The 17,233-nt window shown below is 37.0% G+C and overlaps 1 protein-coding gene across 6 annotated transcripts in view; it reads left to right on the top strand.

The window, feature by feature from the left end:
- The window catches only part of LOC124008456 (ephrin type-B receptor 4b-like), a 90,787-nt gene that overhangs the window by 31,480 nt on the left and 42,074 nt on the right, over nt 1–17,233 (top strand). For 4 of the 6 annotated variants that reach the window (XM_046319747.1, XM_046319750.1, XM_046319749.1 and 1 more), the window contains exons 8-10: nt 2,784–3,122; nt 4,656–4,783; nt 14,917–15,082. In XM_046319747.1, the coding sequence (XP_046175703.1) occupies nt 2,784–3,122; nt 4,656–4,783; nt 14,917–15,082 (633 nt within the window). The remainder of the gene's footprint in view (nt 1–2,783; nt 3,123–4,655; nt 4,784–14,916; nt 15,083–17,233) is intronic. The other 2 variants (XM_046319748.1, XM_046319752.1) reach the window with 1 other exon arrangement.

Raw genomic sequence — 17,233 nt, forward strand, 5'->3', positions numbered from 1 at the left:
GTTTTAGATAAAGGTGAAGGGAGGGGAGTGTGAGTAGCAGCTCTGTTTTAGATAAAGGTGAAGGGAGGGGAGTGTGAGTAGCAGCTCTGTTTTAGATAAAGGTGAAGGGAGGGGAGTGTGAGCAGCAGCTCTGTTTTAGATAAAGGTGAAGGGAGGGGAGGGTGAGCAGCAGCTCTGTTTTAGATAAAGGTGAAGGGAGGGGAGTGTGAGTAGCAGCTCTGTTTTAGATAAAGGTGAAGGGAGGGGGGAGAGGGTGAACAGCAGCTCTGTTTTAGATAAAGGTGAAGGGAGGGGAGAGGGTGAACAGCAGCTCTGTTTTAGATAAAGGTGAAGGGAGGGGAGTGTGAGTAGCAGCTCTGTTTTAGATAAAGGTGAAGGGAGGGAGTGTGAGTAGCAGCTCTGTTTTAGATAAAGGTGAAGGGAGGGGAGTGTGAGCAGCAGCTCTGTTTTAGATAAAGGTGAAGGGAGGGGGAGAGGGTGAACAGCAGCTCTGTTTTAGATAAAGGTGAAGGGAGGGGGAGGGTGAACAGCAGCTCTGTTTTAGATAAAGGTGAGGGGAGGGGGGGGAGGGTGAACAGCAGCTCTGTTTTAGATAAAGGTGAAGGGAGAGGGGAGAGGGTGAACAGCAGCTCTGTTTTAGATAAAGGTGAAGGGAGGGGGAGTAGCAGCTCTGTTTTAGATAAAGGTGAAGGGAGGGGAGTGTGAACAGCAGCTCTGTTTTAGATAAAGGTGAAGGGAGGGGAGTGTGAGCAGCAGCTCTGTTTTAGATAAAGGTGAAGGGAGGGGGAGTAGCAGCTCTGTTTTAGATAAAGGTGAAGGGGGAAGGGAGTGGGAGTAGCAGCTCTGTTTTAGATAAAGGTGAAGGGGGAGGGGAGTGGGAGTAGCAGCTCTGTTTTAGATAAAGGTGAAGGGAGAGGAGGGTGAGTAGCAGCTCTGTTTTAGATAAAGGTGAAGGGAGGGAGGTGAGCAGCAGCTCTGTTTTAGATAAAGGTGAAGGGAGGGGGGTGAGCAGCAGCTCTGTTTTAGATAAAGGTGAAGGGAGGGGGAGGGTGAGTAGCAGCTCTGTTTTAGATAAAGGTGAAGGGAGGGGAGTGTGAGTAGCAGCTCTGTTTTAGATAAAGGTGAAGGGAGGGGGGAGAGGGTGAACAGCAGCTCTGTTTTAGATAAAGGTGAAGGGAGGGGAGAGGGTGAACAGCAGCTCTGTTTTAGATAAAGGTGAAGGGAGGGGAGTGTGAGTAGCAGCTCTGTTTTAGATAAAGGTGAAGGGAGGGGAGTGTGAGTAGCAGCTCTGTTTTAGATAAAGGTGAAGGGAGGGGAGTGTGAGCAGCAGCTCTGTTTTAGATAAAGGTGAAGGGAGGGGAGGGTGAGCAGCAGCTCTGTTTTAGATAAAGGTGAAGGGAGGGAGTGTGAGTAGCAGCTCTGTTTTAGATAAAGGTGAAGGGAGGGGGAGAGGGTGAACAGCAGCTCTGTTTTAGATAAAGGTGAAGGGAGGGGAGAGGGTGAACAGCAGCTCTGTTTTAGATAAAGGTGAAGGGAGGGGAGTGTGAGTAGCAGCTCTGTTTTAGATAAAGGTGAAGGGAGGGGAGTGTGAGTAGCAGCTCTGTTTTAGATAAAGGTGAAGGGAGGGGAGTGTGAGCAGCAGCTCTGTTTTAGATAAAGGTGAAGGGAGGGGGGAGAGGGTGAACAGCAGCTCTGTTTTAGATAAAGGTGAAGGGAGGGGAGTGGGAGTAGCAGCTCTGTTTTAGATAAAGGTGAAGGGAGGGGAGGGTGAACAGCAGCTCTGTTTTAGATAAAGGTGAAGGGAGGGGGAGGGTGAACAGCAGCTCTGTTTTAGATAAAGGTGAAGGGAGAGGGGAGAGGGTGAACAGCAGCTCTGTTTTAGATAGAGGTAAAGGTGAAGGGAGGGGAACAGCAGCTCTGTTTTAGATAAAGGTGAAGGGAGGAGGGAACAGCAGCTCTGTTTTAGATAAAGGTGAAGGGAGGGAGTGTGAGCAGCAGCTCTGTTTTAGATAAAGGTGAAGGGAGGGGGAGTAGCAGCTCTGTTTTAGATAAAGGTGAAGGGGGAGGGGAGTGGGAGTAGCAGCTCTGTTTTAGATAAAGGTGAAGGGGGAGGGGAGTGGGAGTAGCAGCTCTGTTTTAGATAAAGGTGAAGGGAGAGAAGGGTGAGTAGCAGCTCTGTTTTAGATAAAGGTGAAGGGAGGGGGAGTAGCAGCTCTGTTTTAGATAAAGGTGAAGGGAGGGGAGGGTGAGTAGCAGCTCTGTTTTAGATAAAGGTGAAGGGAGGGGAGTGTGAGCAGCAGCTCTGTTTTAGATAAAGGTGAAGGGAGGGGGGGTGAGCAGCAGCTCTGTTTTAGATAAAGGTGAAGGGAGGGGGAGGGTGAGTAGCAGCTCTGTTTTAGATAAAGGTGAAGGGAGGGGAGTGTGAGTAGCAGCTCTGTTTTAGATAAAGGTGAAGGGGGAGGGGAGTGGGAGTAGCAGCTCTGTTTTAGATAAAGGTGAAGGGAGAGGAGGGTGAGTAGCAGCTCTGTTTTAGATAAAGGACAGTGTAAAATAGCACACGGGCAGAAGGTGATCCTAAGCATTGAAAAAGAGGTTTCCGTTGGGATGTGTTGGGACGTTGGTGAACCCTCAGTATCCATAGCCACGGCCTTTCTACTGTTCCTGTTCCTGCTCTCTGACTGGAACCCATTGTTGTTGTCCCACTGAATGGAGCTTAAAGCCACCTGGGAAATCTATAAACATGACTTGACTGTCCCCCCCCCCATCCTGTCTCTCCCCCCCAGGCCCCCCCTCAGCGCCCCGCTCCATTGTAACCCAGATCAACGACACCATGGTGACGTTAGAGTGGTCGGAACCTTTGGAACGCGGTGGCCGTGGAGACCTGACCTACAGCGTGGGGTGTGTCCGTTGTGGCGCCTCCCCTCAGAGGGCATGTCTTCCCTGTGAAGAGGGCGTGTCCTATCGCCCCAGCCAGCGCGGCCTATCACAGCGCAGGGTGGTCATCCGCGGGCTCCTCCCACACACCACCTACACCTTCACGGTCCAGTCAGAGAACGGCGTCTCGCAGCTCAGCCTATCGGAACCCTCCGTGGAAAGGGTCAATATCACAACCAGCCGAGACGGTATACACTACACACACACACACACACACTACACACACACTACACACACACACACACACACACTACACACACACACACACACACACACACACACACACACACTACACACACACTACACACACACACACTACACACACACTACACACACACACACACACACACACACACACACACACACACACACACACACACACACACACACACACACACACACACACACACACACACACACACACACACACACACACACACACACACACACACACACACACACACACACACACTAAACACACTACACACACACTACACACACACACGCACGCACACACACACACGCACGCACGCACGCACGCACGCACGCACGCACGCACGCACGCACGCACGCACGCACGCACGCACGCACGCACGCACGCACGCACGCACGCACACACACACACACACACACACACACACACACACACACACACACACACACACACACACACACACACACACACACACACACACACACACACACACACACACACACATACACATACACATACACATACGCACACACACACTACACACACACTACACACACACACACACACACACACTACGCACACACTACACACACACTACACACTACACACACACCACACACACACACACTACACACACACACACACACACACTACACACGCACACACATACACACGCACACACACACCCACACACACACACATTATACATCCACACAGAGACTAAACACACATCTACACTCTATAGATCTACATGTTATTAAATCTGTCTGAGTAATACTTTTTATTTTGTTGGTGTCTCTCTGTGTGTCTCTCTGTGTGTCTCTCTGTGTGTCTCTCTGTGTGTCTCTCTGTGTCTCTGTGTCTCTCTCTGTGTCTCTGTGTGTCTCTCTGTGTCTCTCTCTGTGTCTCTCTGTGTCTCTCTCTGTGTCTCTCTGTGTGTCTCTCTGTGTGTCTCTCTCTGTGTCTCTCTCTGTATGTCTCTCTGTGTGTCTCTCTCTGTATGTCCCTCTCTGTATGTCTCTCTCTGTGTCTCTCTGTATGTCTCTCTCTGTGTGTCTCTGTGTGTCTCTCTCTCTGTGTCTCTCTGTGTGTCTCTCTCTCTGTGTCTCTCTGTGTGTCTCTCTCTCTGTGTCTCTCTGTATGTCTCTCTCTGTGTCTCTCTGTATGTCTCTCTCTGTGTCTCTCTGTGTGTCTCTCTCTCTGTGTCTCTCTGTATGTCTCTCTCTGTGTGTCTCTCTCTGTGTGTCTCTCTCTGTGTGTCTCTCTCTGTATGTCCCTCTCTGTATGTCTCTCTCTGTGTCTCTCTGTGTGTCTCCCTTTGAGTGTCTCTCTCTGTGTGTCTCTCTCTGTGTGTCTCTCTCTGTATGTCCCTCTCTGTATGTCTCTCTCTGTGTGTCTCCCTTTGAGTGTCTCTCTCTGTGTGTCTCTCTCTGTGTCTCTCTCTCTGTGTCTCTCTGTGTGTCTGTCTCTGTGTGTGTCTCTCTGTGTGTCTCTCTGTGTGTGTAAGTAGTCCCATCCCCGGTCTCAGGTATAAGAAGGACCAAGGCATCAGAGAACAGTCTGACTCTACAGTGGAACAGTCTCCAAAACACACACTACACTGTCCTGGAGTACCAGCTACGATACTGTCCCAAGGTACACTATCCCCAATACACTACACTGTCCCAAGGTACACTGTCCCCAATACACTACACTGTCCCCAACACACGACACTGTCCCCAACACACGACACTGTCCCCAACACACTACACTGTCCCCAACACACTACACTGTCCCCAACACACTACACTGTCCCCAACACACTACACTGTCCCCAACACACTACACTGTCCCCAATACACTACACTGTACCCAACACACTACACTGTCCCCAACACACTACACTGTCCCCAATACACTACACTGTCCCCAATACACTACACTGTCCCCAACACACTACACTGTCCCCAATACATTACACTGTCCCCAATACACTACACTGTCCCCAACACACTACACTGTCCCCAACACACTACACTGTCCCCAACACACTACACTGTCCCCAACACACTACACTGTCCCCAATACACTACACTGTCCCCAACACACTACACTGTCCCCAATACACTACACTGTCCCCAATACACTACACTGTCCCCAATACACTACACTGTCCCCAATACACTACACTGTCCCCAACACACTACACTGTCCCCAATACATTACACTGTCCCCAACACACTACACTGTCCCCAATACACTACACTGTCCCCAATACACTACACTGTCCCCAACACACTACACTGTCCCCAACACACTACACTGTCCCCAATACACTACACTGTCCCCAACACACTACACTGTCCCCAACACACTACACTGTCCAATTTGTAAGTCGCTCTGGATAAGAGCGTCTGCTAAATGACTTAAATGTAATGTAAATGTCCCCAACACACGACACTGTCCCCAATACACTACACTGTCCCCAATACACTACACTGTCCCGAACACACAACAAAACATTACACTGTCCCCAACACACTACACTGTCCCCAACACACTACACTGTCCCCAACACACTACACTGTCCCCATCACACTACACTGTCCCATCACACTACACTGTCCCCAACACACTACACTGTCCCCAACACACTACACTGTCCCCACTACACTGTCCCCAACACACTACACTGTCCCCAATACACAACACTGTCCCCAATACACTACACTGTCCCCAATACACTACACTGTCCCCAATACACTACACAGTCCCCAACACACTACACTGTCCCCAACACACTACACTGTCCCCAACACACTACACTGTCCCCAATACACTACACTGTCCCCAACACACTACACTGTCCCCAATACACTACACTGTCCCCAACACACTACACTGTCCCCAACACACTACACTGTCCCCAATACACTACACTGTCCCCAACACACTACACTGTCCCCAATACACTACACTGTCCCCAATACACTACACTGTCCCCAATACACTACACTGTCCCCAATACACTACACTGTCCCCAACACACTACACTGTCCCCAATACACTACACTGTCCCCAATACACTACACTGTCCCCAACACACTACACAGTCCCCAACACACTACACTGTCCCCATCACACTACACTGTCCCCAATACACTACACTGTCCAATTTGTAAGTCGCTCTGGATAAGAGCGTCTGCTAAATGACTTAAATGTAATGTAAATGTCCCCAACACACGACACTGTCCCCAATACACTACACTGTCCCCAATACACTACACTGTCCCCAACACACTACACTGTCCCCAACACACTACACTGTCCCCAACACACTACACTGTCCCCAACACACTACACTGTCCCCAACACACTACACTGTCCCCAATACACTACACTGTCCCCAACACACTACACTGTCCCCAATACATTACACTGTCCCCAACACACTACACTGTCCCCAATACATTACACTGTCCCCAACACACTACACTGTCCCCAACACACTACACTGTCCCCAACACACTACACTGTCCCCAATACACTACACTGTCCCCAATACATTACACTGTCCCCAATACATTACACTGTCCCCAACACACTACACTGTCCCCAACACACTACACTGTCCCCAACACACTACTCAGTCCCCAATACACTACACTGTCCCCAACACACTACACTGTCCCCAATACATTACACTGTCCCCAACACACTACACTGTCCCCAACACACTACTCAGTCCCCAATACACTACACTGTCCCCAACACACTACACTGTCCCCAATACACTACACTGTCCCCATCACCTTATTAGTTGATTATTATTATTATTATTATTATGATTATTTGATTTGATTTTGATTGAGATGCATCCAATGCAAAAACATATATCTCTATGATATAATAATAATATATAACATATATCTCTATGATATAATATATAACATATATCTCTATGATATAATAATAATATATAACATATATCTCTATGATATAATAATATATAACATATATCTCTATGATATAATAATAATATATAACATATATCTCTATGATATAATAATATATAACATATATCTCTATGATATAATAATAATATATAACATATATCTCTATGATATAATATATAACATATATCTCTATGATATAATATATAACATATATCTCTATGATATAATAATAATATATAACATATATCTCTATGATATAATAATAATATATAACATATATCTCTATGATATAATATATAACATATATCACTATGATATAATAATAATATATAACATATATCTCTATGATATAATATATAACATATATCTCTATGATATAATAATAATATATAACATATATCTCTATGATATAATAATAATATATAACATATATCTCTATGATATAATAATAATATATAACATATATCTCTATGATATAATAATATATAACATATATCTCTATGATATAATAATAATATATAACATATATCTCTATGATATAATAATATATAACATATATCTCTATGATATAATAATATATAACATATATCTCTATGATATAATAATAATATATAACATATATCTCTATGATATAATAATAATATATAACATATATCTCTATGATATAATAATATATAACATATATCTCTATGATATAATAATAATATATAACATATATCTCTATGATATAATAATAATATATAACATATATCTCTATGATATAATATATAACATATATCTCTATGATATAATAATAATATATAACATATATCTCTATGATATAATAATAATATATAACATATATCTCTATGATATAATAATAATATATAACATATATCTCTATGATATAATAATAATATATAAATATATCTCTATATATCTATGATATAATAATATATAACATATATCTCTATGATATAATATATAACATATATCTCTATGATATAATAATAATATATAACATATATCTCTATGATATAATAATAATATATAACATATATCTCTATGATATAATAATATATAACATATATCTCTATGATATAATAATAATATATAACATATATCTCTATGATATAATAATAATATATAACATATATCTCTATGATATAATAATAATATATAACATATATCTCTATGATATAATAATAATATATAACATATATCTCTATGATATATAATAATAATATATAATATATATAATATATAACATATATCTCTATGATATAATAATATATAACATATATCTCTATGATATAATAATAATATATAACATATATCTCTATGATATAATAATATATAACATATATCTCTATGATATATAATAATATATAACATATATCTCTATGATATAATAATATATATAACATATATCTCTATGATATAATAATAATATATAACATATATCTCTATGATATAATAATAATATATAAATATATCTCTATGATATAATATAATATATGATATAATAATAATATATAACATATATCTATGATATAATAATCTATATAACATATATATATATAATAATATATAACATATATCTCTATGATATAATAATAATATATAACATATATCTCTATGATATAATAATAATATATAACATATATCTCTATGATATAATAATAATATATAACATATATCTCTATGATATAATAATATATAACATATATCTCTATGATATAATAATAATATATAACATATATCTCTATGATATAATAATAATATATATAATATATCATATATGATATAATAATAATATATAACATATATCTCTATGATATAATATATAACATATATCTCTATGATATAATAATAATATATAACATATATCTCTATGATATAATAATAATATATAACATATATCTCTATGATATAATAATAATATATAACATATATCTCTATGATATAATAATAATATATAACATATATCTCTATGATATAATAATAATATATAACTATGATATATAATATATCTCTATGATATAATAATAATATATAACATATATCTCTATGATATATCTCTATATATAATATATAACATATATCTCTATGATATAATAATATATAACATATATCTCTATGATATAATAATAATATATAACATATATCTCTATGATATAATAATAATATATAACATATATCTCTATGATATAATAATAATATATAACATATATCTCTATGATATAATAATAATATATAACATATATCTCTATGATATAATAATAATATATAACATATATCTCTATGATATAATAATATATAACATATATCTCTATGATATAATAATAATATATAACATATATCTCTATGATATAATAATAATAATATAACATATATCTCTATGATATAATAATAATATATAACATATATCTCTATGATATAATAATAATATATAACATATATCTCTATGATATAATAATATATAATATATAACATATATCTCTATGATATAATGATATAATAATAATATATAACATATATCTCTATGATATAATAATAATATATAACATATATCTCTATGATATAATAATAATATATAACATATATCTCTATGATATAATATATAATATATATGATATAATATATCTCTATGATATAATATATAACATATATCTCTATGATATAATAATAATATATAACATATATCTCTATGATATAATATATAACATATATCTCTATGATATAATATATAACATATATCTCTATGATATAATATATATAACATATATCTCTATGATATAATAATAATATATAACATATATCTCTATGATATAATAATAATATATAACATATATCTCTATGATATAATAATAATATATAACATATATCTCTATGATATAATATATAACATATATCTCTATGATATAATAATAATATATAACATATATCTCTATGATATAATATAAAACATATATCTCTATGATATAATATATAACATATATCTCTATGATATAATAATATATAACATATATCTCTATGATATAATAATAATAATATATAACATATATCTCTATGATATAATAATAATATATAACATATATCTCTATGATATAATAATAATATATAGCATATATCTCTATGATATAATATATAACATATATCTCTATGATATAATAATAATATATAACATATATCTCTATGATATAATAATATATAACATATATCTCTATGATATAATAATAATATATAACATATATCTCTATGATATAATAATAATATATAACATATATCTCTATGATATAATAATAATATATAACATATATCTCTATGATATAATATATAACATATATCTCTATGATATAATAATAATATATAACATATATCTCTATGATATAATAATAATAATATATAACATATATCTCTATGATATAATAATAATATATAACATATATCTCTATGATATAATAATAATATATAACATATATCTCTATGATATAATAATAATATATAACATATATCTCTATGATATAATATATAACATATATCTCTATGATATAATATAAAACATATATCTCTATGATATAATATATAACATATATCTCTATGATATAATAATAATATATAACATATATCTCTATGATATAATATATAACATATATCTCTATGATATAATATATAACATATATCTCTATGATATAATAATAATATATAACATATATCTCTATGATATAATATATAACATATATCTCTATGATATAATAATAATATATAACATATATCTCTATGATATAATAATAATATATAACATATATCTCTATGATATAATATATAACATATATCTCTATGATATAATAATAATATATAACATATATCTCTATGATATAATATATAATATATATCTCTATGATATATAATATATATAACATATATCTCTATGATATAATATATAACATATATCTCTATGATATAATAATAATATATAACATATATCTCTATGATATAATATATAACATATATCTATGATATGATATAATAATAACATATATATGATATAATAATATATCTCTATGATATAATAATATATAACATATATCTCTATGATATAATAATAATATATAACATATATCTCTATGATATAATATATAACATATATCTCTATGATATAATAATAATATATAACATATATCTCTATGATAAATCAAATCAAATTTATTTATATAATAATAATATATCAGCTGATATCTCAAAGTGCTATATCTCAGAAATAATAAAACCCCAAATAAGCAAACAATGCAGGTGATATATAATAATATATAAAAACTCCCTATGAATAATAAAATATAGGAAGAAACCTATGATAGGAATAATAATATATAACATATAGTCCTCTCTGATATAATAGAATATATAACAGAACATGACTAAGATATAATAAAATGTTAATAAATGACCAGCATGATATAATAATATATAAGGCAGAACAGTTGATATAATAGCATAGCACAGTCAGATGATATACTGGGGACAGCAATGATATAATAATCATATCATATATCTCTATGATATAATAATAGGGCTCATATCCTCTATGAGATAATAATAATAAGATATATCTATGATATAAGCATATATGGGGTGGCTCATGATATAATTAATGGCATATATCTCTATGATATGGAGATTATAACATATATCTCTATGATATAATAATAAGATATTCAAATGATATAATAATAAATGACCAGCATGGTTAATAATAGTAAGGCATATACTCTTGAAACTGATATAGCATATGGCCAGATATGGACTAATATACAACATATAGTCCTATGATATAATCATATCAGGTAGTCCTGGGACATGGTAATATAGGGCATAGGCCAGATATAAAATGGATATAGCATATGGCCAGATATAATGGGGACAGCAAGGAGTCATGATATAATGTCATATAGTCCTGGGGCATGGTTAATAATAATATATAACATCCTCTATGATATAGAAAGAAAATAGAAGGAGAGAATTATATCACACTTAGATATTTATATAGGACATATATCTCTATGATATAGGACAGGAGAACATACTCTATGATAAACAAATATGACATATATCCTATGATAATAATAAACTATATGCATGATATAAATAATGGAGGCTGAGACAGGATATAATAAGGATACACTATGGCCCTATGATATAATAATATAGGGCCATAACAGGAATAATATATAACATATACCCACTTTGATATAATAATAATATAGCCCATATACCACTATGATAAATCTTCAACCACCAACTTACCATCCTGAGACAAGGCTCTATGATATATAGCCCACAAAGATCTCCTCTATGATATAACCCAAGGGGTGGGGGGAACTCTAGACAGGCCGACCATATACAGTGAATCAACCCATATATAACATATCCCCCCAGGATATAATAATAATATAGAGCCCTAGATATAATAAGCCAGTGACTCATCTCTATGATATAATAATAATATATAGGCAGAGAATCCCAGATATAATAAAATATAACCATATAGGCAGAGACAGCAATAATATATAACATATGCTCCAGAGCCTTTCCGTTAACCTTCCCACTCCTGGGCCAGACTACATACTCAATCATATGACCCACTGAAGAGATAGTCTTCAGTAAAGACTTAAATAATTGAGACCGAGTTTATATCTCTGACATATAGGCAGACCGTTATAAAAATGGAGCTCTATATAGAAAGCCCTATATCCAGCTATTTCTTATATAATATATAGGGACAATTATAGGCCTCTATGATATAATAATGATATATATATATCTCTATGATATAATATATAAGGTATATCTCTAGGACCAAATCAATAATATATAGCATATAGCCCATGATATAATAATGCTTTATAGGATTAGCATAAAACATATATCTCTATGAAATCAATAATAATATATGACAGGAAGCCAGTGTAGATAGGCTAGCACTGGATATAATATGATCAAATATTTTTGGTTCTAGTCAATATTCTATAGCCTATGATATAATAATATTAACTAACTGAAGTTTATTTATGCTTTATCCGGATATAATAAAATATATAGCATTGCAGTAGTCTAACCTAGAATGACAAAAGCATGGATTAATTTTTATGCATCATTTTTGGATATAATAATAATACAGAAAGTTTCTGATTTTTGCAATGTTATGATATAATGGAAAAAAGCTGTCCTCGAAATGGTATATGATATGTTCTTATAAAATAATAGATCAGGGTCTCAGATATAATAATAATAGGTCCTTCTACAGTTTTATTTGAACATATATCTCTGTATAATATTAATATTAATTGTCATGATAATAATAATATATCTCTTTGTTTCTTGGGACCTAGAACAAGCATCTCTGATTTTGTATATAGTTTAATATAAAAGTTTGCATATCCATTCCTTATGATATAATAATAATAATAACATATGCTTCTATGATATAATTTTATGCATTCACCATGTTTCATTGAAATATACAGCTGTGTGTCATCATATAGCAGTGAATAGTTTACATTATGTTTTCGATATAACATCCCCAAGATATAAAATATATAGTGAAAACAATAATGGTCCTAAAACAGAACTCTATGAGGAATAATAAATGTACAGTTGATTTGTCAGAGGACAAACCATTCACAGAGACAAACTGATATCTTTCCGACAGATAAGACCTAAACCAGGCCAGAACATGTCCATATAGACCAATTTGGGTTTCCAATCTCTCCAAAAGAATGTGGTGATCGATGGTATCAAAATAGCACTATAGGTCTATATCACGAGGACAGATATAGAACATATATCCGATGCCATCAAAATGTCATTTACCACCTTCACAAGTGCCGTCTCAGTGCTATGATATAATAAAACCAGACTGAAGCATTTATATAACATTGTTTGTCTTCAGGAAGGCAGTAGTTCTCTATGATATAATACAGCATATTCTCTAAAATCTTTGAGAGGAATGGAAGATAATATCGATATAGGCCTATGATATTTTTATATTTTCTGGGTCAAGGTTTGACTTTTTCAAGAGAGGCTTTATTATATAATGATATGATATATGATATAATAATAATATATAACATATATCTCTATGATATAATAATAATATATAACATATATCTCTATGATATAATATATAACATATATCTCTATGATATAATAATAATATATAACATATATCTCTAGTTTAAACTGAATAATTTGTTTTATTGTGGTACTTTGATTGATAATAACTCTCTGTCTCTTTTTCTTTCTTTCTTTCTTTCTTTCTTTCTCTCTCTCTCCCTCTCTCTCTCCCTTTCTCCCTCTCTCTCTCCCTTTCTCCCCTCTCTCTCTTTCTTTCTCTTTCTCCCTCTCTCTCTCTCTCTTTCTCTCTCTCTTTCTCTCTCTCTCTCCCTCTCCCTCTCCCTCTCCCTCTCCCTCTCTCCCTCTCCCTCTCCCTCTCCTCTCTCCTCTCCCTCTCCCTCTCTCTCCTCTCCCTCTCCCTCTCCCTCTCCCTCTCCTCTCTCTCTCTCTCTCTCTCTCTCTCTCTCTCTCTCTCTCTCTCTCTCTCTCTCTCTTTCTCTCTCTCTCTCTCTCTCTCTCTCTCTCTCTCTCTCTCTCTCTCTCTCTCTCTCTCTCTCTCTCTCTCTCTCTCTCTCTCTCTCTCTCTCTCTCTCTCTCTCTCTCTCTCTCTCTCCCTCTTTGTCTCTCTCGCTCTCTCTCTCTCTCTCTCTCTCTCTCTCTCTCTCTCTCTCTCTCTCTCTCTCTCTCTCTCTCTCTCTCTCTCTCTCTCTCTCTCTCTCTCTCTCTCTCTCTCTCTAGGACGGTCCAGAGTCTGGTCAGTGGCAGTATGTAACCAGCGTGGTCAGTAGTGTTGTGGTCAGTAACCTCCAGAGGTCTACTAGTTACCAGGTGCAGGTCAGAGCCAGGACCATGGCTGGATACAGCAACTTCTCCCCAGCCTCGACCTTCACCACCCTGCCTGACAGTACGACTACACACCCAGGCTTCTACTGAGGCCTAACCCCTAACCTCTACACACCCAGGCTTCTACTGAGGACTAACCCCTGAACCCCTACACACCCAGGCTTCTACTGAGGACTAACCCCTAACCCCTACACACCCAGGCTTCTACTGAGGACTAACCCCTAACCCCTACACACCCAGGCTTCTACTGAGGACTAACCCCTAACCCCTACACACCCAGGCTTCTACTGAGGCCAAACCCCTACACACCCAGGCTTCTACTGAGGAATAACCCCTAACCCCTACACACCCAGGCTTCTACTGAGGCCTAACCCCTACACACCCAGGCTTCTACTGAGGCCTAACCCCTAACCCCTACACACCCAGGCTTCTACTGAGGCCTAACCCCTGACCCCTACACACCCAGGCTTCTACTGAGGACTAACCCCTAACCCCTATACACCCAGGCTTCTACTGAGGACTAACCCCTGACCCCTACACACCCAGGCTTCTACTGAGGACTAACCCCTAACCCCTACACACCCAGGCTTCTACTGAGGACTAACCCCTGACCCCTACACACCCAGGCTTCTACTGAGGACTAACCCCTGAACCCCTACACACCCAGGCTTCTACTGAGGACTAACCCCTATACACCCAGGCTTCTACTGAGGACTAACCCCTGACCCCTACACACCCAGGCTTCTACTGAGGACTAACCCCTAACCCCTACACACCCAGGCTTCTACTGAGGACTAACCCCTAACCCCTACACACCCAGGCTTCTACTGAGGACTAACCCCTAACCCCTATACACCCAGGCTTCTACTGAGGACTAACCCCTGACCCCTACACACCCAGGCTTCTACTGAGGACTAACCCCTACACACCCAGGCTTCTACTGAGGCCTAACCCCTGAACCCTACACACCCAGGCTTCTACTGAGGCCTAATTGGATAAAAGCGTCTGCTAAATGGCATATACTAATTCATAACCCCTACACACCCAGGCTTCTACTGAGGACTAACCCCTAACCCCTACACACCCAGGCTTCTACTGAGGACTAACCCCTAACCCCTACACACCCATTCTTCTACTGAGGACTAACCCCTACACACCCAGGCTTCTACTGACCCCTAATTTATAAACCCTAACTCATAACCTCTGACCCCTTACCCGGTCTAATAGCCTCTTTGTTGTTTATAATAACATATCAATTGATATTGTTAGGTTTTGACAGAGTGAAAAGGGAATTAGTCAAAGCCCAGGTTTCTACTGACCCTTAACTCATAACCCCTGACCCCTGACCCGGTCTAATAGGGCTATATAAATACGTTAGTCAAAGCTCAGGTTTCTACTGACCCCTAACTCATAACCCCTGACCCCTGACCCGGTCTAATAGGGCTATATAAATACATTAGTCAAAGCCCAGGTTTCTACTGACCCATAACCCCTGACCCCTGACCCGGTCTAATAGGGCTATATAAATACATTAGTCAAAGCCCAGGTTTCTACTGACCCCTAACTCATAACCCCTGACCCCTGACTCCTGACCCGGTCTAATAGGGCTATATAAATACGTTAGTCAAAGCCCAGGTTTCTACTGACCCCTAACTCATAACCCCTGACCCCTGACCCGGTCTAATAGGCTATATAAATACATTAGTCAAAGCCCAGGTTTCTACTGACCCATAACCCCTGACCCGGTCCAGTAGGGCTATATAAATACATCAGTCAAAGCCCAGGTTTCTACTGACCCATAACCCCTGACCCCTGACCCGGTCTAATAGGGCTATATAAATACATCAGTCAAAGCCCAGGTTTCTACTGACCCATAACCCCTGACCCCTGACCCGGTCTAATAGGGCTATATAAATACATCAGTCAAAGCCCAGGTTTCTACTGACCCCTAACTCATAACCCCTGACCCCTGACCCGCAGCTATCCAACCTCCATTGACCCCACCATATACATTCCTCACTAATCCACAGCTATCCAACCTCCATTGACCATATACATTCCTCACTAATCCACAGCTATCCACCCTCCATTGACCATATACATTCGTCACTAATCCACAGCTATCCAACCTCCATTGACCATATACATTCCTCACTAATCCACAGCTATCCACCCTCCATTGACCATATACATTCCTCACTAATCCACAGCT

This window comes from Oncorhynchus gorbuscha, linkage group LG21, assembly GCF_021184085.1.
Source record: "Oncorhynchus gorbuscha isolate QuinsamMale2020 ecotype Even-year linkage group LG21, OgorEven_v1.0, whole genome shotgun sequence".
In the NCBI taxonomy this organism is placed as follows: domain Eukaryota; kingdom Metazoa; phylum Chordata; class Actinopteri; order Salmoniformes; family Salmonidae; genus Oncorhynchus; species Oncorhynchus gorbuscha.